General features: G+C 44.7%; 2 protein-coding genes across 3 annotated transcripts in view; one reads left to right on the forward strand and one right to left on the reverse strand.

Annotated features, from left to right (window-relative positions):
• Positions 1-25,883, forward strand: part of ppp3r1b (protein phosphatase 3 (formerly 2B), regulatory s1ubunit B, alpha isoform, b) — a 125,389-nt gene that overhangs the window by 17,929 nt on the left and 81,577 nt on the right. The window contains exons 4-6 of one of the 2 annotated variants that reach the window (XR_014593619.1): positions 519-578; positions 2,039-2,223; positions 4,309-6,062. Coding sequence is in view for 1 of the 2 variants with exons in the window: in XM_083933008.1 (XP_083789134.1) it covers positions 519-578; positions 2,039-2,223; positions 4,309-4,356 (293 nt within the window). In the remaining variant the exon portion in view is untranslated. Of the gene's footprint in view, positions 1-518; positions 579-2,038; positions 2,224-4,308; positions 7,983-25,883 lie in introns of those variants that run through there. The other variant, XM_083933008.1, reaches the window with a different exon arrangement.
• etaa1a (ETAA1 activator of ATR kinase a) lies at positions 14,132-22,298 on the reverse strand (the record flags this gene model as incomplete). Its single annotated transcript, XM_083936244.1, has 6 exons — positions 14,132-14,245; positions 15,992-17,262; positions 18,396-18,502; positions 18,593-18,666; positions 20,151-20,285; positions 22,178-22,298. The coding sequence occupies 6 exons, from the start codon at positions 22,296-22,298 to the stop codon at positions 14,139-14,141; spliced, it is 1,815 nt and encodes a 604-aa protein (XP_083792370.1). The 3' UTR covers positions 14,132-14,138.

A 25,883-nucleotide genomic window follows, 5' to 3' on the forward strand; every position in this document is an offset into this window, starting at 1 on the left:
CGCATCACACCAACGTGAACCTTTCACCGCCATTGTTTGAAATGTCCGCGCATGGTCCCTCCTTTTTTCTACGTCCCAACAGGCGCACAGGAAATGACCTCAGAACCGCCGTAGGCCTCGTGCTCGTACACGTGCGCACGCTCGTGCTCGTACACGTGCAAACGTGCTTTACTAAAGCCCACCTCTCCCAAACGGGCCGTGGACGGCAAGCGTGCCGCTCCTAGACGTGGTACGGTTGCACTCACACTGGTCAAAGGAACCAGACTTTAGCCGTGACACGTGCTGGGGCACGGTACGGAGGCACAGTGGGAGTGCGCCCTAATACTTAGTTTATAGAAACAGGAATTATTTCCAGATGAGTTTGTTGAAATAAAGATTTTGTCGCCTGTCGAAATCCTAGTGGATGAGAAAAAAGAACCTTCTTCAGTACCTTTGTTTCACATTTTGACTCTTAGACGTTATAAACTCAGTTCTCTCAGATAAACGGCAGTTTTTAAGTGATGGTTTCTGTCCCGCAGAGTTCATCGAAGGAGTCTCCCAGTTCAGCGTCAAAGGGGACAAGGAGCAGAAGTTGCGTTGTAAGTGTTCGTCCCTTCCTCTGCATCAGCATCACTCACTTCCCTGTGTGGAGACGAGTTAGATCTCATGTCAACATCTGCACATTTCTACACACTCTGCAGTTAAATTGGTTTCAGGAGCCAAGAACACGTTTAACATCCACGGCTGTTTAATGCTGCAGGAAGTTTTTGCCTGAATGTTCTTGTGTCAGCGTTGAATCAGACACTTTAATGATGAGGTTCTTATTAAAGGTGGACAAATGAATCAGCGTCAACACGTTCATGAACCCGCTTATTAAGAATCAGACGGATCACAGTGATACAGCAATAATGCAAACTCAGTTTAAATCAGTGTTTGACACAATGAGCTGACTCAGCATCAGAACATGACTTTAAATCATTAAAGTTCAAAAGGTCCAAATAAAGTTCTCCAGCAGAACCAGAACAAAGTTACATCAGAAATCAACAAATAAAGAAATAATTTCAGTTTGTTTCTTTCTGTTTTAGTTGTTTTTTGTTCTCAAACTAAATAATAAAGGATCTCTGAGAAGTTTCAGTTTCCTTTTCCCCGTTAGGAGCGGACACTGAAGCAAAATGACTAAAAACAAAAGCAAAATGAGTAAAAACAGATGCAAAATGAGTAAAAACAGATGCAAAATGACTAAAAACAGATGCAAAATGAGTAAAAACAGATGCAAAATGACTTAAAAAAGATGCAAAATGACTGAAACTTAAGCAAAATGACTAAAAACAGATGCAAAATGACTAAAAACAGATGCAAAATGACTAAAAACAGATGCAAAATGACTGAAACTTAAGCAAAATGACTAAAAACAGATGCAAAATGAGTAAAAACAGATGCAAAATGACTAAAAACAGATGCAAAATGAGTAAAAACAGATGCAAAATGACTTAAAAAAGATGCAAAATGACTGAAACTTAAGCAAAATGACTAAAAACAGATGCAAAATGACTAAAAACAGATGCAAAATGACTAAAAACAGATGCAAAATGACTGAAACTTAAGCAAAATGACTAAAAACAGATGCAAAATGACTAAAAACAGATGCAAAATGACTAAAAACAGATGCAAAATGACTAAAAACAGATGCAGATACGTCGACGGCCCAGCGCCTTTCCCTGCAGGTGCTGATCCTGAGGTTCTGACCCGGGCTGTCCGTACGCTAACCCTGGATAAACCCCCCCAAAAAACAGTGACGTGGACTTTAATTTGCTTTCACATGATGATGTCTGACCCGTACGCTTGATACGTGTTTATAATTATATATAAACCTTTAAAAGCTGTGACATCAAACATGTTCTGTGGCTCCAGACAAACTTTATTTGGTGGAACAGGGGAAAATGGCTCTTTAGACAGTAAAGGCTGCAGACTCCTGATGTAGCTGAAGGTCAGACGTGTAAACAGGCTTTGACCTGAGCTAACCTCTGTGTTTAACCTCTGACCTCGCCCCCCCCCTCAGTTGCCTTCAGGATCTACGACATGGACAAAGACGGCTACATATCCAACGGGGAGCTCTTCCAGGTCCTGAAGATGATGGTGGGGAACAACCTGAAGGACACCCAGCTGCAGCAGATCGTCGACAAAACCATCATCAACGCAGACAAAGACGGCGACGGCAGGATATCCTTCGAGGAGTTCTGCGCGGTGAGTGTGTGTGACCCGCCCCTTCCTCCGCAGCGTGTTTGTGTGGAAACGTGTTTATTTTAATGTAAACACGTTTATTTTAACACGATTTGAACGCGTTACTTACATGTTTTAAGGTGGTTTAAGGTGGTATGTCATGTTTGGATATTAATTATGTTAAAAAAACAACACTTCCTGTATCTAGCCCTTCAAATTAAAAGCCCTCCAGCCTTCAGTTCACTTGATTTTGACACGACACGGCTCCAAATGTGTTGTTTTTTTATCGATTGACGGAAACACGAGTTATTAACGTTGCTTAGTTACGTTGTTTCCAGTCTGTGACGGGTCTGAACCGGAGACAGACGCTGAACACATGTTTATTTATTCTAAAGAGAAAGTGTTGTGTGCTAAAGTGTGGTGTGCTAAAGTGTTGTGTGCTAAAGTGTGGTGTGCTAAAGTGTGGTGTGCTAAAGTGTGGTGTGCTAAAGTGTGGTGTGCTAAAGTGTGGTGTGCTAAAGTGTGGTGTGCTAAAGTGTTGTGTGCTAAAGTGTTGTGTGCTAAAGTGTTGTGTGCTAAAGTGTTGTGCGCTAAAGTGTTGTGCGCTAAAGTGTTGTGCGCTAAAGTGTTGTGTGCTAAAGTGTGGTGTGCTAAAGTGTGGTGTGCTAAAGTGTGGTGTGCTAAAGTGTGGTGTGCTAAAGTGTGGTGTGCTAAAGTGCGGTGTGCTAAAGTGCGGTGTGCTAAAGTGTGGTGTGCTAAAGTGTGGTGTGCTAAAGTGTGGTGTGCTAAAGTGTGGTGTGCTAAAGTGTGGTGTGCTAAAGTGTGGTGTGCTAAAGTGTGGTGTGCTAAAGTGTGGTGTGCTAAAGTGTGGTGTGCTAAAGTGTTGTGTGCTAAAGTGTTGTGTGCTAAAGTGTTGTGTGCTAAAGTGTTGTGTGCTAAAGTGTTGTGTGCTAAAGTGTTGTGTGCTAAAGTGTTGTGTGCCAAAGTGTGGTGCGCTAAAGTGTGGTGCGCTAAAGTGTGGTGCGCTAAAGTGTGGTGTGCTAAAGTGTGGTGTGCTAAAGTGTGGTGTGCTAAAGTGTGGTGCGCTAAAGTGTGGTGCGCTAAAGTGTGGTGTGCTAAAGTGTGGTGTGTTAAAGTGTTGTGTGCTAAAGTGTGGTGTGCTAAAGTGTTGTGTGCTAAAGTGTTGTGTGCTAAAGTGTGGTGTGCTAAAGTGTGGTGTGCTAAAGTGTGGTGTGCTAAAGTGTGGTGTGCTAAAGTGTGGTGTGCTAAAGTGTGGTGTGCTAAAGTGTTGTGTGCTAAAGTGTGGTGTGCTAAAGTGTTGTATGCTAAAGTGTTGTGTGCTAAAGTGTGGTGTGCTAAAGTGTGGTGTGCTAAAGTGTTGTATGCTAAAGTGTGGTGTGCTAAAGTGTGTTGTGCTAAAGTGTGGTGTGCTAAAGTGTGGTGTGCTAAAGTGTGGTGTGCTAAAGTGTTGTGTGCTAAAGTGTGGTGTGCTAAAGTGCGGTGTGCTAAAGTGCGGTGTGCTAAAGTGTTGTGTGCTAAAGTGTGGTGTGCTAAAGTGTGGTGTGCTAAAGTGTGGTGTGCTAAAGTGTGGTGTGCTAAAGCGTGGTGTGCTAAAGTGTTGTGTGCTAAAGTGTGGTGTGCTAAAGTGTGGTGTGCTAAAGTGTGGCGTGCTAAAGTGTGGCGTGCTAAAGTGTGGCGTGCTAAAGTGTGGCGTGCTAAAGTGTGGCGTGCTAAAGTGTTGTGTGCTAAAGTGTTGTGTGCTAAAGTGTGGTGCGCTAAAGTGTGGTGCGCTAAAGTGTGGTGCGCTAAAGTGTGGTGCGCTAAAGCGTGGCGCGCTAAAGTGTGGTGTGCTAAAGTGTGGTGCGCTAAAGCGTGGCGCGCTAAAGTGTGTTGTGCTAAAGTGCGGTGCGCTAAAGTGCGGTGCGCTAAAGTGTGGCGCGCTAAAGTGTGGCGTGCTAAAGTGTGGCGTGCTAAAGTGTGGCGTGCTAAAGTGTGGCGTGCTAAAGTGTTGTGTGCTAAAGTGTGGTGCGCTAAAGTGCGGTGTGCTAAAGTGTGGTGTGCTAAAGTGTGGCGTGCTAAAGTGTGTTGTGCTGCTGTCGCCCCCTGCAGGTCGTCGGTGGATTAGACATTCACAAAAAGATGGTGGTGGACGTCTGACGGCTCTGTTCTCTTCTTCCTCCGTTCACTGAAGATCTGCTCCAAAAAAACGCTCAACGAAAGTATTTTCTCTGTGAAAAATCCCCCCGTCCTCCCCCCTCTCCCCCCCCGTCCTCCCCCCTCTCCCCCCCGTCCTCCCCCTCATCCCCCCCCCCCCCACGCCTTCTGAAGCCAAACTCTCACCAAGTATTAGCGAACAGGAACTCTCCGTCACTCGTCGCACTTTAAAAAGCCGACAGACGGCTTTTTTTTTAACGCAGAGCGACGGTTTCAGTTTGGTGGAGGAAAGCTGGAGTGTGTGTGTGTGTGTGTGTGTGTGTGTGTGCGTGCGTGCGTGTGAGCGTGTGTGTGTGTGTGAGCGCGTAAGTGTTCTGTATGTTTTACTGGTTTTTCAAGGTATGTGGGTTTTTTATATTTATTTTGGTGTCATTCTGTTTTATTTTTGGGAGAATCAAAGGAAGTGGAACTTTAGTGGCCGAGTGTCGTTAGCGTTAGCATTAGCGTTAGCGGTGATTTCAGAACAACACAAACACAAGCATGAAGTGCCAACAACAGTTTAGTGACATGCAGCTGAATTACAGGTGAATCTGTGTCTTTTGTTCTTGTATAGTTGAATGCATTTATCTTACTGGAGTCTCGCATCATTTACACTTCAACAGCGGCTTCACTTCACGTTTTACAGTCGCGCTCGGCTCCGTTTTGTCGGAACAAAGAGGGAGAACGGACGAAAACGAGCGACTCCGGCGTCCGTTTCTATTTGCTTTTCCTTCTTATTAAGCAGCCGCCGTGGTGACGACGTGAGATGTTGTCGTGATCGTTAGTTACACGTCGGAAACTTGCGCGGACGTTAGCGCAGAACGAGGCGGCGTATTTAAACCGTTACTCAGACAAATGATCGGAGTCGTTGCCGTTTGAATTGAGCCAAAAAAAAAAACGCTTTTTTAAATTTCCTACGGAAGCTCAACGGTCGTGGATTCAAACTCTTTTAACGCCGTTATCTCCTGATCGCAAGTTAAAGGTTGAATCTGTAGAATCTTTATTAAATAGCTTTATTTTGAAAATAATAATCCTCACACGGGGCGTTTTAAAGGGTTTGACAATAACTTCCTGTCCCGTTGTGTTTCCATGGCAGCAGCCAATAGCGTTGGGCGTTGCTGGTTGCCAGGGTTGTCTGTTGTTGGGTGCAGCTACTGTAGGCTGGCACTGGGGGAAATGGAGTTAGCCAATCGTGCAGCTGCTTGGGAGCCTCAGTGAAGGGGGCGTTCTTTGTCCCAGCAGCTGAGTGAGCGGAGACGGGCAACAACCAGAGTCACTATAGGCCGAGCATTCACTCCATGGACTGAGAGAAAGGAGAGGAACGCCATTCAAACGCACGCCCACATGGCTACGCTGCTCCTTGATGCTAACATCACTTTCATCTGCACTTAGCTGGAACAGCTAACGCTAACGGCTAACGCTAACTGTCAGTCAAACTCCTCTAATCCTTGTTTTGATGCTGTGGTTTTCTGGAGGGGACGGGTTCAAACAGGCTCAAACAGACTCCGGTCTCCTGGAGCTACTGGGCCGGGTCTCACCAACCTGGCAACCCCACTGCTGGACTTCTTTTTTGTTGTTGAGACGACGATCTGGAGACTCTAGATGGAGCTGCTCTGCTCATTCTACACATTCAACCTTTAACGAACCCGTTAGCTAGAAAACAAAACAGCGTTTTGCGACTTAATCCGGTTCACATCAATCTACGTGTGCACGCGTGGAACGTGGTCAGTGTGCGGCTTAAATCTGCTTTTTACCGCGTGGTTATTTTATAAAGAACGTTTATTTATTGAATTACTCAATAATGAGGATGAACCCCAGGCACGTCCAGCTGGGAGGAGGCCTCGGGGAAGACCCAGGACCAGGTGGAGAGATTAGATCTCCACACTGGCCTGGGAACGCCTCAGGATCCCCCAGTTAGAGCTGGTTAATGTGGCCCGGGAAAGGGAAGATTGGGGTCCCCTGCTGGAGCTGCTGCCCCTGAGACCTGATCCAGGACCAGAGGCTGGAGCTGCTGCCCCTGAGACCTGATCCAGGATCAGAGGCTGGAGCTGCTGCCCCTGAGACCTGATCCAGGATCAGAGTCATCTGTGACGACTCAGTGACACAAATTCAAACATTTTTAATGAATCGCTGCAGATTAATCATGAGTCAGCGTATTATTTCTGACCGTTTCTCGTCGGAAACGTTTCACAGTTCGTTGTCGTCGAGGTGTTTTTGAACGTTAGCATTAAAAGATAAAAGCGATCTTTTGTTTTCCCGTGATCAAGATGGCGCCTTTAGAGAAAAACCTTTGAATCCACGACTGTTCAGTGCTTCCACGATTTATCTGCGAACTAAAGAAATGAAATTATTAAACGCGCGGCGAATCCGATATTTACACGTTTGCTTTATAAAAACGATCCACCGTGAAACCGCCGATCGTTGCGGAGCGCGCGGACGTACGCATTCTTTCCCGCGGGGTCAGAACGAGCAGAGACGCGACTGTAAACGAGTTTGCGAACCGAACACGGCGACGTTCGTTCTGCCGCGGGAAACTGAATCTGTGCGTTCGGTCGCCACGTTCTTTCCCCGCGGGGTCGATTCCTGAACGAGCCGCGTCGACAGAACGAGCGGCTACGCGAATGTAAACGAGTGTGCGAACCCAACGCGGGGACGTTCGTTCTGTCGCGTGAAACTGAATCCTTGCGTCCGGACGGCCACGTTCTTTCCCCGCGGGGTCGATTCCTGAACGAGCCGCGTCGACAGAACGAGCGGCTACGCGAATGTAAACGAGTGTGCGAACCCAACGCGGGGACGTTCGTTCTGTCGCGTGAAACTGAATCCTTGCGTCCGGACGGCCACGTTCTTTCCCCGCGGGGTCGATTCCTGAACGAGCCGCGTCGACAGAACGAGCGGCTACGCGAATGTAAACGAGTGTGCGAACCCAACGCGGGGACGTTCGTTCTGTCGCGTGAAACTGAATCCTTGCGTCCGGACGTCAACGCTCTTTCCCTGCGGGGTCAATTCCTGAACGCGCTGCGTCGGCAGAACGAGCGGCGGCGCGACTGTAAACGAGTTTGCGAACCAAACGTGGCAATGTTTGTTCTGTCGCGGGAAACTGAATCCGTGCGTTTGGTCGCCCACGTTCTTTCCCCGCGGGGTCGATTCCTGAACGAGCCGCTTCGGCAGAACGAGCGGCGACGCGACTGTTAACGAGTTTGCGTCTGTTAACCAAACGCGGCGACGTTCGTCCTGCTGCGGGAAACTGAATCCTCTCGTTCGGACGTCCGCGTCTCTCCGACTCCAACTTTCTTCGGGAAGAAGCAAAGCGGAGGAGGATGAAAAACAAAATGGCCGCCGGAGCGTTTTAAAAAAGCTGCTGTATGCGAGTTCACACCGCGGGCTTATTTACCGCCGCTCCGCAAAAAGACTTTTCTACCTGAAGCGGACGACTTGTGATGTGTTTGCATGACGTGTGATCTCCTCTTCTTCTTCTTCTTCTTCTTCTTCTTCTTCTTCTTCTTCTTCTTCTGCCCGCGGCTCTTTTTTGCATGTCGATCAGATTTTACGGAAAAGCTCTTTGAAGCTTCGTTAAAGCTCTTTTTTTCAAAGCTCGTCTCCAGACTGAGTGAAGCGAGTGGAACGTCTCGCGGGTGCGACTCCCCTCCTCTGTGCATGCCGGTGTACGTGTTACTGGTGAACTTTGACCACTTTGCATATTTGACTTTTTATACATTAAAGGATGAAATCTGCAGTTTTCGGTGCATGTTCGATAGTTAGAAACCACGAAGAGTAGAAGCTGTTTCCTCAGCCGTGACGGTTTCCTGTGTTAAAGGTGCGGAGACGCGTCGGGAGCGCGTGCTTTTATCAGACGGCGTGTTTCACGGCGAGGAGCTTCACCTGAGCAGCGTCTGTGTCGTGTTTCAGTCACTTTGCATTTCAGAGTTTGGGCTCGTGTCCTGAGACTCCGTGAGGCCGTGTTGTGTTTACATATAAATAATGGTGATGAATAAAGACATGAGCATTTCAAGCACGTTGATGTTGCCAATAAAGGTTTAAACATGAACAAACGCTGCGATCGCAAGTGTCTTTCTCCTCTTTTCATCGTTCGCTGAAGCTGAAGCTGAAGCTGAGCTCTCCGGACGCTGTGGACTTCACCTCCGCCTCGTGTTTTAACGTCTTTCCGCTCGTTTGCCATCGTGGATTTAAGACGACGTCTCCTGAGTGTGTGTGGATGTTCTCATGTGTCCAGGTCGTCAGGACACACACACACACACTGACACACACACACACACACACAATGGAGAGATATTAGAGCGCGGGGGCTGCCAGTGACCGGCGCCCCAAGCAGTTGGGGGTTCGGTGCCTTGCTCAACAGCACCTCAACAGTGCCCAGGAGATGAACTGGCACCTCTCCAGCCACCAGTCATGGTCCACACGGGTGAATTGGCTGGGAACCGGAGGGTCGCTGGTTCGAGTCCCTGTGGACTGAGCTGCCGCTGCCCTAGGAAGACGTTTCATCTCTGATCCAAGAGGCTTCATCAGTTCATGTACGCATCTGACCAGGACCAGGAACAGGAACAGGCTGGGACTGGACCAGGACCAGGACCAGAACCAGGCTTGGACTGGACCAGGACCAGGACGGGACTGGACCAGGACCAGGCTAGGACTGGACCAGGACGGGACTGGACCAGGACCAGGCTGAGACTGGACCAGGACCAGGCTGGACCAGGACCAGAACCAGGACCAGGCTGGACCAGGACCAGGGCCAGGACCAGGCTGGACCAGGACCAGGGCCAGGACCAGGTTGGGTCTGGTCCAACTACCTGTAGTGAGATCCAGGTTCTTCAGAGTGACTCGGTGTAAGTGATTCGTTCTCCTGCAGATTTTGGTGACTTTTGTTTTTTAAACGTTCAGAAACACGACTTTGAGTCTTTTTAAAACTCTTTCTGCCGCTGATCCACGATGTTCTCCTCAAACAAGTTTAGTATTTTATTTATTTTATTTTGAAAAGAAATCATAGTATAGTGTGTCAAAAGAAATAAGAATCATAGTATAATATTAAGACATAGTTATGGTACAGAATGTTAAAGAACAAAGAAACTCAGTATGTTAAAAAATAAACAGTCATAGTAAAGAGCAGCGCTCTGCACCCCGCGGCTCTTCAGCCCCTTTTCAGCGGCTCCTGCAGCTTTGCCAAAAAATGAGACAAACAACAAGTAAGTAACGTGTTTTTTGGACCCTGGACGAGGGAACAGCTGTTATCTTAGAGTTCAAGGAGATTTTTTTAAACATATTAGGTGATAAACTTAAACATGCGTCACATCCTCGCTCCACAGCCCGGATCCTTTCCCTGCAGGTGCTGATCTGGAGTTGGTGACTGGCGCTGGTGCCGGATAAACCCCCCAAAACATCATCAGAGGTAAACTGTGTGAGTGTAGAAATATTCATTTGCTTTGCTCACCTGTGTGCTCGATATGTGGTGAGGAATTAGCAAACAACATCTTTTAGTGACAGGTAACAGGAATAAAATGTCAACAGTAACTTTATCATTCATTCATTCATCTTCAACCGCTTATCCCGGGGTCAGGGGGGCTGGAGCCGATCCCCGCTGACATCGGGCGTGAGGCGGGGTCCACCCTGGACAGGACGCCAGTCTATCACAGGACACATAGAGACGAACAGAGACAGACAACCATTCACACCTACGGGTGATTTAGAGTCATCAATGAACCCAACACCTGCACGTCTTTGGACTGTGGGAGGAAACCGGAGAACCCGGAGAAAACCACCAGTAACTTTATATAAACCTTTAAAAGCTGTGACATCAAACATGTTTTACGGCTCCAGATAAACTTTATTTAGTGGAACAGAGGGAAAAATGGCTCTTTAGACAGTAAAGGCTGCAGACTCCTGGTGCAGTGTCTAAAAATCATAATAATCACAGTTTAGTATTAAAAAAACAGTCATAGTTTAGTGTGAATTTTATTTTTTAAAGTATGTTAAAAAAACAAAAGTCATGATTTAGTATGTTGAAAATAAAATCATAAAAAAGTCACAGTATGTTGAATCAGTCCTTAAAGGTTGGACTCCTGTTCTGGAGTTAAACAGAAATACACTGTTACTGTACATGAACTGTACATGAACTGTACATGAACTGTACATGAACAGTGTATTAACTGTGTAACTGTACATGAACTGTACAGTTACTGTGTATTAACTGTGTAACTGTGTATTACATGCACTGTTGCTGCACTGCTCCGTGTGCAGCAGCAGGGGGCAGCAGGAGGCAGCATGTGCAGATAAAACACACAGAACCAAAGAACCACAGTGATGTTCAAGCTCTGCAGAACTTTTCTGATTCTTGTTCTTTGAGTATTTTCATTTTATTCTAAACCTTTAATGGACAAATATTATTCAATTAAACTGTTTTAAAGTCCTTGTTTTCAGATCATAAATATAAAATATTATAGAATAAACTTTTATCTGTATTATTTTAGATGATTCACTGCAGTAAAATCACTCACAGCTGAAGAAACATTAGTGTGAATGAATCCTAGTGTAATATTTATTATTCTAAAATGGTTCACACTTGTTTATGGTAATGCTTTATGAACGCTGCTAACAGTGTGTGTGTGTGTGTGTGTGTGTGTGTGTGTGTGTGTGTGTGTGTGTGTGTGTGTGTGTGTGTGTGTGTGTGTGTGTGTGTGTGTGTGTGTGTGTGTGTGTGTGTGTGTGTGTGTGTGTGTGTGTGTGTGTGTGTGTGTGTGTGTGTGTGTGTGTGTGTGTGTGTGTGTGTGTGTGTGTGTGTGTGTGTGTGTGTGTGTGTGTGTGTGTGTGTGTGTGTGTGTGTGTGTGCGCTGAAGTTAAAGATGAGCACGATGACGCGGTTCAGATGAATGCACGTGGTTTTAAAACAATGTTCAGCTGTTTCACAGAAGCTGAATATTCTGATATAAGGAGGCCTCCCTCCCAAAGACGTGCCCGGGGCCTCACAGGACCCTGATCCGGCCCTGCTGATTCTGTAGAAGTCAATGAGTAAATGGTTTATTTCCTAATGAGTTTAAGTCTCAGTCTCTAGTTTAAAGTCTTCTTCAGAACAGCGTGATGTTCATTTAATCCCTGACGTTTAGAGAACAAAGCAGCAACAGCGTAGTTAGTGAAGCCAGAGTTTATTAAAGAGTGTTTTAAAGACTTACCTACTGGCCCCTGCACCAGCTCCTCTCATAGTAAAGTCCATTACAGTGGAAGGAGCCCATTGGTGCTTTGTTGTGTGTGTAGGGACTCTTCTCATGCTGCTGCAGAGGTTTGCTGTTATTTTCAGCAGCATTAGTGGTTAAAAAAGACCTTTGAATGCCTTCACCGTGCTGCCCTGCTACTAAGTGCAGATGAAAGTGATGTTAGCATCCAGGAGCAGCGTAGCCATGTGGGCGTGCGTTTGAATGGCGTTCCTCTCCTTTCTCTCAGTCCATGGAGTGAATGCTCGGCCTATAGTGACTCTGGTTGTTGCCCGTCTCCGCTCACTCAGCTGCTGGGACAAAGAACGCCCCCTTCACTGAGGCTCCCAAGCAGCTGCAGGATTGGCTAACTCCATTTCACCCAGTGCTAGTCTACAGTAGCTGCACCCAACAACAGACAACCCTGGCAACCAGCCTACAGTAGCTGCACCCAACAACAGACAACCCTGGCAACCAGCAACGCCCAACGCTATTGGCTGCTGCCATGGAAACACAACGGGACAGGAAGTCAGACTTTAGTTTTCCCTCTGCTCGGATGTTTCAGGTCTAAACGTTTCAGAATCGAGCTGCAGAAGAAGAAGAAGTCGCCAGTTTTTGCCGTCAGAGACAATTAAAGGTCTCATTCATCACGCGCACTCGCACGCGCACTCGCACTCGCACTCTCACACACACACACACACACACACACACACACACACACACACACACACACACACACACACACACACACACACACACACACACACACACACACACACACACACACACACACACACACACACACACACACACACACACACACACACACACACACACACACACACACACACACACCTGTTTGTGATTTTCACGTCTGCAGGCGGCGTCCAGACTCTGCTCCGTGATAAAGACCAGAAAAAAACAGAACCACATCAGAAACGTTCCTGGGAATCTGGAATCATGTGTTACAGACGAGGACGGAACGATGCCGGCTAAGACGGACGGACGAGGACGCTTCAGGGTCTCAAACCGGTTCAGAACCGACTCCACTGAGTAATGTAAATCATAAATAAGTCAGAGTGTGGTTTAAACCTAGACAACAATTCCCCCGTAGAGTACGGTGGCAACGAAAACCGTCACCTTTTGTCGTCTAAACTTAACCGTCTCCTTGAGGGCGCACTCCCACTGTGCCTCCGTCCCGTGCCCCAGCACGTGTCCGGCTAAAGTCTGGTTCCTTTGACCAGTGTGAGTGCAACCGTACCACGTCTAGGAGCGGCACGCTTGCCGTCCATGGCCCGTTTGGGAGAGGTGGGCTTTAGTAAAGCACGTTTGCACGTGTACGAGCACGAGCGTGCGCACGTGTATGAGCACGAGGGACAAGGACCCTAAAGCACGGGGCAGCTTAGTGACTAAACTTAACCGTCACAACAACAAACGTTAAAACAACAATAACAGTTTATTGTAAAAGTGCTTCACATTAATCGAGCGAACAAACAAGAAGAAAAGTGACTCATGATATTTACAGAAGACAGAAAAGGAGCCGTTAGCTTAGCTTAGCTTAGCTTAGCACAAACACTGAGAGTGGAGGGAAACTGTTAGCTTACGAATTAAACTGATATTTATTATTTATATTATTTCCCTTTTTCTGCACTTTCATCATCAAATAATCCACAGAGACAATTTAAGAAATCCAGGAGGGACGCTAACAGCTGGACGTGGCTAACAGTGATTAGCGGCTGTTAGAATCTCTCCTGGATTTCTCCGTTAATAGTTGTTACACTAAAAAAAACTGTCTCGTGGATTATTTTGATGATTAAAGTGCAGAAAAAGACGATGGGAGGATTTTACGCCGTAATGACACTTTAATGACTGTGTTTTAAGTGCAGAGCTAGCATCAGGATGTAGTTAGCCTAGCCTAGCTTAGCATAAAGACTGGAAGCAGAGGGAAACCGTTAGCCTCGCCTCAGTGAGCTTTACAGGTGTCACTAGCTGTATTTTTGCATTTAGGACAGACTCATGCTAGCTGTTTCCACCTGCTGCCAGTCTTTATGCTAAGCTAGGCTAGGCTAACCACGCTAGGCTAACCACGCTAGGCTAACCACGCTGTGACTGTATCCTCTGCACTTATATTAAAAGTTAAAAGACGAGATTTGAGTTCAGAAAAGGTTTAAAAAAGAATCTGACGGATTAGAAACAGGAAGTAGATCAAATTATTATCATGTTACAGAACATTTACAGTTTCACTGGACAACAACACGGAACAGCAGGAGCCTGTGTGTGTGTGTGTGTGTGTCTGTCTGTCTGTCTGTCTGTGTGTGTGTGTGTGTGTGTGTGTGTCTGTCTGTCTGTCTGTCTGTCTGTCTGTCTGTCTGTGTGTGTGTGTCCGTGTGTGTGTGTGTGTGTGTGTGTGTGTATGTGTGTGTGTCTGTGTGTGTGTGTGTGTCCGTGTGTGTGTGTGTGTGTGTGTCCGTGTGTGTGTGTCCGTGTGTGTGTCCGTGTGTGTGTGTGTGTGTCCGTGTGTGTGTGTCTGTGTGTGTGTGTGTCCGTGTGTCAGGTCGGGGCTCGCAGGGTTCCGGCGGCCTGCACTCGTTGTCGTCGTCTCTCCATCGCCTGCTGCTTCTTCAGCTCGATCTCTGCCGCCGAACATTTACTGACAACTGCAGAGGAAACACGACGCAGACGAGGCATTTAACAAACAACAACAACAACAAACACACGAGGCATTTAACAAACAACAACAACAACAAACACACGAGGCATTTAACAAACAACAACAACAACAAACACACAAGGCATTTAACAAACAACAACAACAACAAACAAACACACGAGGCATTTAACAAACAACAACAACAAACACACGAGGCATTTAACAAACAACAACAACAACAAACACACAAGGCATTTAACAAACAACAACAACAACAACAACAAACAAACACACAAGGCATTTAACAAACAACAACAACAACAAACAAACACACGAGGCATTTAACAAACAAACAACAACAAACACACGAGGCATTTAACAAACAACAACAACAAACACACGAGGCATTTAACAAACAACAACAACAACAAACACACGAGGCATTTAACAAACAACAACAACAAACACACGAGGCATTTAACAAACAACAACAACAACAAACACACGAGGCATTTAACAAACAACAACAACAACAAACACACGAGGCATTTAACAAACAACAACAACAACAAACACACGAGGCATTTAACAAACAACAACAACAACAAACACACGAGGCATTTAACAAACAACAACAACAAACACACGAGGCATTTAACAAACAACAACAACAACACACACACGAGGCATTTAACAAACAACAACAACAACAAACACACACGAGGCATTTAACAAACAACAACAACAACAAACACACACACGAGGCATTTAACAAACAACAACAACCACAAACACACGAGGCATTTAACAAACAACAACAACAACAAACACACGAGGCATTTAACAAACAACAACAACAAACACACACGAGGCATTTAACAAACAACAACAACAAACAAATACAAGAGGCATTTAACAAACAACAAACAAATACAAGAGGCATTTAACAAACAACAACAACAAACAAATACACGAGGCATTTAACAAACAACAACAACAACAACAAACAAATACACGAGGCATTTAACAAACAACAACAACAAACAAATACAAGAGGCATTTAACAAACAACAACAACAAACAAATACACGAGGCATTTAACAAACAACAACAACAACAAACACACACGAGGCATTTAACAAACAACAACAACAACAAACACACGAGGCATTTAACAAACAACAACAACAACAAACACACACGAGGCATTTAACAAACAACAACAACAACAAACACACGAGGCTTTTAACAAACAACAACAACAACAAACACACACACGAGGCATTTAACAAACAACAACAACAACAAACACACACACGAGGCATTTAACAAACAACAACAACAACAAACACACAAGGCATTTAACAAACAACAACAACAACAACAACAAACACACGAGGCATTTAACAAACAACAACAACAAAAAACACACGAGTCATTTAACAAACAACAACAACAACAACCACACGAGTCATTTAACAAACAACAACAACAAACACACACGAGGCATTTAACAAACAACAACAACAACAACACACCCACGAAGCATTTAACAAACAACAACAACAACAAACACACGAGGCATTTAACAAACAACAACAAACAAACACACGAGGCATTTAACAAACAACAACAACAACAAACACACGAGGCATTTAACAAACAACAACAACAAACACACGAGGCATTTAACAAACAACATACTCTGGATGTTTGTCCCCGGGATCGAACCCTCGTGTGGTCGTGCTCTTACCTTTGCTGTTTACGGTAGCAGTAGACGCAGTAGACGCGGTAGATGCCGTAGACGGCGGGTGGTTTGGCGTCCTGAAGGCGAACTGGTCTTTGTGCGTGTTGCCCTGCGGCGCTGAAGTGTTTTTGGCGTGTGAGCTGCCGGCTGGTCGTCCTGCGGCACAGGGGAGACCCACTGGTGCTTTGTCCGGCTGCCGGTTCCTGTCGGACGGCTGCAGAGCTGCTCTCTGTTGGTTCGCAGGAGGAGGAGGCGGCGGCGTTGGCGTCGTCCGTTTGGCGGGGACGTTCTCCGCGCTCTGGATTCGGTTCTCCAGGTCGTCGCACATTTCGCACAGCAGGTCGTCGTCAGCGGGGTCGTCCCAAACCGGGTCGGACGAGAAGAACGCGTCCAGGTCCTGGTCCAGGTCCAGGAGGTCGGAGGCGGCCGGCGCCTCGCTGCGGGATGAAATCGCCACAGGATTCATCGGAACTGCGGCAGTTTTTGTAGAGTTTGGCGCCGTCGTGGCGTGTTTGGGAACACACGTCCTTTCCCGTGGATCCGACGTCGCCGCGCTCGATGGTCTCTGAGATCCCGCCTCGACGGAAACACCGCGACGGGAGGGAGGGTTCTGCTGAGCGACCTTTTCGGCGCCGTTATCCACCTGTGAGTGTGACCTGGCGTCCGTCTGGAGTCTTGGGACGGAGAAAGTCGGAGGAGGGTCCGGTCTGAACGTGGTTCTGTGTCTCACGTCGTCCGGCGCCGGTTTCTGCGTGGAACTGTGCGTCGGAGCGCTGAACTTGTGTGGATTCTGTGTCATCTCCAACACTAGAGAGTCGTTCAAGAGGTCGTCGTCGTCCCAGTCGTCCTCGAACCCGCCTTTAGTGTCCGTCGTGCGGCGTGAGGAGGGCGCCGCGGGCGTTTTCCCCGACGCCGCTTTGACTTGTGACGGCTGAGCTGAGGACGTCTGACTCAGATTCCCGCTCACGCGCTGGGTCGGCCCGTCGAACAGGAAATCAAAGTCGTCCTCCATGTTTATATCCAGGTGGAGCAGCTGATGCTCCGTCCCGGGCGCCGCTGCCGCCGCCGCCGCCTTCACAGCTGCTCGACCGTTTCCAGGAAGCAGAGACAAAGAGGTGCTTCGATCTCCCTCCTCCAAACCCAAGACGTCGCCCGACAGCAGCTCCAGACTCTGCTGGTGCTCGTCGTCCTCCTCCTCTTCTTCTTCTTCATCCCGATGAAACATGTTGAGGTCGAACTGTTTGGCGAGCTTCAGAAGGTCGTCCACGCCGTTCGGCCTGCGACAGAAACACAAACTACGTAAGCGTTCCCTGTGACGACACGGAGACGGTTTGAGAACACGCTTTTGGTTTCAGACGCCAGGAGAGAGAGAGAGAGAAGGGTGAACGCTTAGAGGACGGAGACGCAGACCCTGGGTTTCCCGCCGCACTTAAGCGGTTGCCAAGGCAACACACGCCTGCCGCCGTAACTAACCCCGGTGGGAGAAAAGCTCCTGATCCGGCAAATTCGTTCATCAATAATCCATGGAGACAGATTTTTATGTAACAACTATTAACGTAGATTTTCCGGAAAGATGCTAACAGCCGGACGTGGCTAACAGTGGTTAGCTCTGGGCAGTGCGGTGAAGGCATTCAAAGGTCTTTTTTAACCACTAATGCTGCTGAAAATAACAGCAAACCTCTGCAGCAGCATGAGAAGAGTCCCTACACACAAAACAAAGCACCAATGGGCTCCTTCCACTTGAATTGACTTTACTATGAGAGGAGCTGGTACAGGGGCCAGTAGGTAAGTCTTTAAAACACTCTTTAATAAACTCTGGCTTCACTAACTACGCTGATGATGCTTTGTTGTGTGTGTAGGGACTCTTCTCATGTGTGTGTGTGTGTGTGTGTGTGTGTGTGTGTGTGTGTGTGTGTGTGTGTGTGTGTGTGTGTGTGTGTGTGTGTGTGTGTGTGTGTGTGTGTGTGTGTGTGTGTGCGCGCGTGCGTGTGCGTGTAGGGACTCTTCTAATGCTGCTGCAGAGGTTTGTGTTATTTTCAGCAGCATTAGTGGTTAAAAAAGACCTTTGAATGCCTTCACCGTGCTGCCCTGAGCTAACCACTGTTAGCCACGTACGGCTGTTAGCATCTCTCCTGGATTTCTCCGTTAGTTGTTCGTGCACGACAAAAAAAGGTCTCGATACATGACACGTGCGCACGCTCGTGCTCGTACACGTGCAAACGTGCTTTACTAAAGCCCACCTCTCCCAAACGGGCCGTGGACGGCAAGCGTGCCGCTCCTAGACGCGGTACGGTTGCACTCACACTGGTCAAAGGAACCAGACTTTAGCCGTGAAACGTGCTGGGGCACGGGACGGAGGCACAGTGGGAGTGCACCCTTAATTGCATTTGTCTCTTCTTTCTGAACTGACCTCGGCGACTTCCTCTTGGGGGCTTGAACGTCCGGCGTGCAGGGGATGGCGGCGCTGTCCCCGATCCACTGCTGTAGAGTCGGCTCGGCCACCTCCGGTCGGCCGTGCTGCACCAACACAAACACAACAGGGATGAGAATAACGGACGTTTATGAACTCAGCAGCATTTCCAGGTCACAAGTGTGGCGGCCGCCGACCTTGGGGGCGATCCTGTTCACGATCTCAGAGATGTTCACGGCTCCGGGAGCTCGGAGCGTCTTTCCTCTTTTACCTGAAGAGACAAACAGAAGCAGCTCAACCTCCCACACGCACCACTCGTTTAAGTGTTATGAAAAATTAGGGGCGTGGCCTCTTGAGTGACAGCTAGCCTCTGGCCCTCACTTCCCCTCGGAGGTAAACGTCAGTCAGATGGACGTACGCCCCTCCCCCCAACGTCACATACATGCACTTTTTTGGTCAGAGGAAAAGAGGCGAAGTCAAAGTCTGACAAGATGGAGACTCCTGTAGGCGAGGAGGATTGTTTTTTAGTCATTTTGCATCTTTTTGTGCTGGTTTTGCATCTATTTTTAGTCATTTTGCATCTTTTTGTGGTGGTTTTGCATCTATTTTTAGTCATTTTGCATCTTTTTGTGGTGGTTTTGCATCTATTTTTAGTCATTTTGCATCTTTTTGTGGTGGTTTTGCATCTATTTTTAGTCATTTTGCATCTTTTTGTGGTGGTTTTGCATCTATTTTTAGTAATTTTGCATCTTTTTGTGGTGGTTTTGCATCTGTTTTTAGTCATTTTGCATCTTTTTGTGGTGGTTTTGCATCTGTTTTTAGTCATTTTGCATCTTTTTGTGCTGGTTTTGCATCTATTTTTAGTCATTTTGCATCTTTTTGTGGTGGTTTTGCATCTATTTTTAGTCATTTTGCATCTTTTTGTGGTGGTTTTGCATCTATTTCTAGTCATTTTGCATCTTTTTGTGGTGGTTTTGCATCTGTTTTTAGTCATTTTGCATCTATTTGTGGTGGTTTTGCATCTATTTTTAGTAATTTTGCATCTTTTTGTGGTGGTTTTGCATCTGTTTTTAGTCATTTTGCATCTTTTTGTGGTGGTTTTGCATCTGTTTTTAGTCATTTTGCATCTATTTGTGGTGGTTTTGCATCTATTTCTAGTCATTTTGCATCTTTTTGTGGTGTGTGGCATCTATTTTTAGTCATTTTGCATCTTTTTGTGGTGGTTTTGCATCTGTTTTTAGTCATTTTGCATCTATTTGTGGTGGTTTTGCATCTATTTTTAGTCATTTTGCATCTTTTTGGCTGGTTTTGCATCTATTTTTAGTAATTTTGCATCTTTCGTGGTAATGAATGCTCCAGATATTACAGTTTTATTTTAGATGGTTTTAATCACGATCATCTAAACAACAACAACCACCTGCAGCTGCGCCTGTTTTTAAAAAGTTAAAGTTTCTCCCGGATTAAACGACATTTTCCCGAAAACCTAAAACAGAAAGATTCTAACGCCATCCTCCACGTCACCGTGTGAACGTCGGTGTGATCCTGAACACTCCTCTAAGACGATCGTGTTTCTGCTTTAAAGGAAAATCTGTGAATGTGGAAACGATTTCTCTGCACATTTGAGTTTTTCTCTCATTTCCAGGTGTTTTCCAGGACGGGGCGATGGTCGACGGTTCCCCGGGTGTTCCCAGGACTCTGGTGAAGTGATTAGCTTCATTAAACGTCGTGGGAAGAACCCGACATCACAGTGTTTACCGAGTCTGTTGGGCGAAGGCGAGGTGGCGTCCCAGATGATGTCCTGCTGGAAGTCGGAGTCGTTGTGCGGAGACTCTGCGCTGAAACCCCCGGCAGCTCTGGACCTCCACGGGACCCGGGTCGGGGACTTAAACTCTGGAGGAGTAAAAACAGCTGATTCAGAAGATTCACAAACATTTACTGCGTCAGAAAGCTCTGAAAATCAATTTTACACTAAAGACAGGGACGTATCCTGAGACAACGGGCCCCGGGCACAGACATGTCAGCGGCCCCCCACTCTGTCTACACAGGAACAAGACACCCGCATTCAAGAGTCGGTTTTTAGTCATTTTGTATGTCTTTGTGATGGTTTTGCATCTATTTTCAGTCATCTTGCATCTTTTTGTGGTGGTTTTGCATCTATTTTTAGTCATTTTGCATCTTTTTGTGGTGGTTTTGCATCTATTTTCAGTCATTTTGCATCTTTTTGTCCTGGTTTTGCATCTATTTTTAGTCATTTTGCATCTTTTTGTGCTGGTTTTGCATCTATTTTTAGTCATTTTGCATCAATTTTTTAGTCATTTTGCATCTTTTTGTACTGTTTTGCATCTATTTTTAGTCATGCATCTTTTTGTGATGGTTTTACATCTTTTTGTACTGTTTTGCATCTTTTTTTAGTCATTTTGCATCTTTTTGTGGTGGTTTTGCATCTATTTTAAGTCATTTTGCATCTTTTTTGTACTGTTTTGCATCTATTTTTAGTCATTTTGCATCTTTTTATGAAGGTTTTGCATCTGTTTTTAGTCATTTTGCATCTTTTTGTGCTGGTTTTGCATCTATTTTGAGTCATTTGCATCTTTTTGTACTGTTTTGCATCTATTTTTAGTCATTTTGCATCTTTTTGTGCTGGTTTTGCATCTATTTTCGGTCATTTTGCATCTTTTTGTACTGTTTTGCATCTATTTTTAGTAAGTTTGCATCTTTTTGTACTGTTTTGCATCTGTTTTTAGTCATTTTGCATCTTTTTGTACTGTTTTGCATCTATTTTTAGTCATTTTGTGCTGGTTTTGCATCTATTTTCGGTCATTTTGCATCTTTTTGTACTGTTTTGCATCTATTTTGAGTCATTTTGCATCTTTTTGTGCTGTTTTGCATCTATTTTGAGTCATTTTGCATCTTTTTGTACTGTTTTGAATCTATTTTTAGTCATTTTGCATCTTTTTGTACTGTTTTGCATCTATTTTTAGTCATTTTGCATCTTTTTGTGGTGGTTTTGCATCTTTTTTTTAGTAAGTTTGCATCTTTTTGTACTGTTTTGCATCTGTTTTTAATCATTTTGCATCTTTTTGTGCTGGTTTTGCATCTATTTTTAGTTATTTTGCATCTTTTTGTACTGCTTTGCATCTATTTTTAGTCATTTTGCATCTTTTTGTGCTGTTTTGCATCTATTTTTAATCATTTTGCATCTTTTTGTACTGTTTTGCATCTATTTTAAGTCTCTTTGCATCTTTTTGTACTGTTTTGCATCTATTTTAAGTCTTTTTGCATCTTTTTGTGGTGGTTTTGCATCTATTTTCAGTCATTTTGCATCTTTTTGTACTGTTTTGCATCTATTTTTAGTCTTTTTGCATCTTTTTGTACTGTTTTGCATCTATTTTTAGTCATTTTGCATCTTTTTGTGCTGGTTTTGCATCTATTTTTAGTCATTTTGCATCTTTTTGTGCTGGTTTTGCATCAAGGACACTTCAGTAGGACACACACAGTTAATTCAACATATGTGTTCAGACAAACAGCGGGTTTATTTTATGCCGAATTGAACGCTGGAAATTACAGTTTATAGAAATGTATTCCGTTTATTTTTGTGATCTAAATTATTCCTTAAATACACCAGAAAACCTTAAATTGCGAATAATGTGAACGTAGTCTGGTGCTCGCGCAGCAGAGCGGGGCGTCGTCTGGGCTCGTAGCCGCCGCGGGAGAGCCAGGAGGCGGGGAACAACCTCACAAACCTCCGCTGAGACTAAAGGAGCGGAAACACGGACACTGACCGGGCTGCGGGCTCCGTGGAGACTCCTCCGGCCCCGTCTGTGTCTGCTGGCTCGGCCTGAAGCTCCTCCTCAGACGGTTCGGTTTGTTCGGGGCTGTCAGACCGCATCTATTTTCAGTCATTTTGCATCTTTTTGTGCTGTTTTGCATCTATTTTTAGTCATTTTGCATCTTTTTGTGCTGTTTTGCATCTATTTTTAGTCATTTTGCATCTTTTTGTACTGTTTTGCATCTATTTTTAGTCATTTTGCATCTTTTTGTACTGTTTTGCATCTATTTTTAGTCATTTTGCATCTTTTTGTGATGGTTTTGCATCTATTTTTAGTCATTTTGCATCTTTTTGTACTGTTTTGCATCTATTTTTAGTCATTTTGCATCTTTTTGTACTGTTTTGCATCTATTTTTAGTCATTTTGCATCTTTTTATGATGGTTTTGCATCTATTTTTAGTCATTTTGCATCTTTTTGTACTGTTTTGCATCTATTTTTAGTCATTTTGCATCTTTTGTACTGTTTTGCATCTATTTTTAGTCATTTTGCATCTTTTTGTACTGTTTTGCATCTATTTTTAGTCATTTTGCATCTTTTTGTGATGGTTTTGCATCTATTTTTAGTCATTTTGCATCTTTTTGTACTGTTTTGCATCTTTTTTTAGTAAGTTTGCATCTTTTTGTACTGTTTTGCATCTGTTTTTAATCATTTTGCATCTTTTTGTACTGTTTTGCATCTATTTTTAGTCATTTTGCATCTTTTTGTGGTGGTTTTGCATCTATTTTTAGTCATTTTGCATCTTTTTGTGGTGGTTTTGTATCTATTTTTAGTCATTTTGCATCTTTTTGTACTGTTTTGCATCTATTTTTAGTCATTTTGCATCTTTTTGTGGTGGTTTTGCATCTATTTTTAGTCATTTTGCATCTTTTTGTGCTGGTTTGCATCTATTTTTAGTCATTTTGCATCTTTTTGTGGTGGTTTTGCATCTATTTATAGTCATTTTGCATCTTTTTGTACTGTTTTGCATCTATTTTTAGTCATTTTGAATCTTTTTGTGGTGGTTTTGCATCTATTTTGAGTCATTTTGCATCTTTTTGTGGTGGTTTGCATCTATTTTTAGTCATTTTGCATCTTTTTGTGGTGGTTTTGCATCTATTTTTAGTCATTTTGCATCTTTTTGTGGTGGTTTTGCATCTATTTTCGGTCATTTTGCATCTTTTTGTACTGTTTTGCATCTATTTTGAGTCATTTTGCATCTTTTTGTACTGTTTTGCATCTATTTTCAGTCATTTTGCATCTTTTTGTACTGTTTTGCATCTATTTTTAGTCATTTTGCATCTTTTTGTGCTGGTTTTGCATCAAGGACACTTCAGTAGGACACACACAGTTAATTCAACATATGTGTGATGTGTTCAGACAAACAGCGGGTTTATTTTATGCCGAATTGAAGGCTGGAAAGTAAAGTTTATAGAAATGTATTCAGTTCATTTTTGTGATCTAAATTATTCCTTAAATACACCAGAAAACCTTAAATTGCGAATAATGTGAACGTAGTCTGGTGCTCGCGCAGCAGAGCGGGACGTCGTCTGGGCTCGTAGCCGCCGCGGGAGAGCCAGGAGGCGGGCAACAACCTCACACACCTCCGCTGAGACTAAAGGAGCGGAAACACGGACACTGACCGGGCTGCGGGCTCCGTGGAGACTCCTCCGGCCCCGTCTGTGTCTGCTGGCTCGGCCTGAAGCTCCTCCTCAGGCGGTTCGGTTTGTTCGGGGCTGTCAGACCGCACGGAGGGTCGAGCCTCCCCCGGCCCCGGTTCATGGTTACCGGCCGATCTGTTCACGGTGTCCCGGTCGACAGTTCGCGGTTAATAACGCGGAACTAAACGTTTTTATTTACATTTAACTTTGTTGTTAATTCGGACTTTCAGCGGAGTCTTTGAACGTCCCGCCATCTTGGATTTTCCCAGGGTGCCTTTCGGGTTGGTGCGTTCAAGAGCATCAAAGCTGCTCGGATTTTGCGCACTCGGTTTCAGCAAGACGATTATTTTAGGGTTTTCATAAATCATTTAATAAATAATAAATATAGATGCTAAACAATTACAAAGACGGATCACATAAAGACAAAAATGACTACAAAGACACGAAAAATGATTAAAAATAGATGTAAAATGACCACAAAGACAAACAAAACAACATAGAAATATAAAAATGTCTAAAATAGATGCATAAACACAACAAAAAGATGCAAAATGAGTAAAAATAGATGCATAAACACCACAAAAAGATGGAAAATGACTTAAAATCGATACAAAAATACCACAAATCGATGCATAAACACCACAAAACGGTGCAAAAATATCTAGAAACAGATGCAAAATGCCGGAAAAGATGCGTAAACTCCACAAAGAGATGCAAAATGACTTAAATAGATGCAAAAACACCACAAAAAGATGCAAAATGAGTAAAAATAGATGCATAAACACCACAAAAAGATGGAAAATGACTTAAAATCGATACAAAAATACCACAAATCGATGCAAAACACCACAAAACGATGCAAAAATATCTAGAAACAGATGCAAAATGCCGGAAAAGATGCGTAAACACCACAAAGAGATGCAAAATGACTTAAAATAGATGCAAAAACACCACAAAAAGATGCAAAATTACTTAAAATAGATGCAAAACCACCACAGAAAGATGCAAAAAGATGCGAAACAATTACAAAGACATACAAAACAACTAAAAATGGGGGTAAAATGACCACAGAGAGAAACAAAATTACTGCAAAATGACTAAAAGTCGACCCTTTGAATGTGGGTGCCTGTTCCTGTAGACAGGGGGCCCCCTGACACGTCTGTGCCCAGGGGCCCGTTGGCTCTGAATACGTCCGTGGGGCTGTTAGTTACGTCAGTGAGTAAATAAACTCTGTTACAGGCAAACGTCTGCATTCAAAGCTTTATTACAGTAGAAGAGTAGAAAACCAAATTGTACAGTAAAATTAAAAGTAAAAGTTTTCAGAATTAGAATCGTTGCATTCGTGTGTTCATCACTTCAATGTTGCAGCTGATGAAATGGAACTGGATTTACTTTATACACAGAAACAAAATGATGATGAGAACTTTTTAAAGGCGGTGCCACTTTTATCTAGTGCACACACACGTTCTCGGACGCTAAGCAGAGTTGGGCCTGGTCAGTACTTGGATGGGAGGTGCTGTAAGCTTGAGGCGGCAGTAGCTCAGTCCATAGGTGACTTGACTGGGAACCGGAGGGTCGCTGGTTCAAGTTCATGTGTGGACCATGAATGGAGCGTGGACTGGTGGCCTCTCCTGGGGGCCTGTTGAGCAAGGCACCAAACCCCCAAATGCTCGGGGCTCCGGTCACTGGCAGCCCCCTCGCTCTTACATCTCTCCATTAATTGCATGTATATAGGGTGTGTGTGTGTGTGTGTGTGTGTGTGTGTGTGTGTGTGTGTGTGTGTGTGTGTGTGTATAACAATAATAGAGTGAAAGTTGAATTTCCCCGTTGTGGGACAAATAAAGGAATTCTTCTTCTTCACATGAAGGTTTTATGAGTCAAACTTGTGATTTGGGGCTTTATCCATGAAACTGATGTTTATGAACAGGTCAAAGATGATGAAGAGGAAGAGGAAGAGGAAGAGGAAGGTCCTGATGATCCGTCACAGTCACCAGGACTAAACACCAGAGATGCAGTAGACC

Source organism: Echiichthys vipera (genome assembly GCF_963691815.1).
Source record: "Echiichthys vipera genome assembly, chromosome: 2".
NCBI classification, from domain to species: domain Eukaryota; kingdom Metazoa; phylum Chordata; class Actinopteri; order Perciformes; family Trachinidae; genus Echiichthys; species Echiichthys vipera.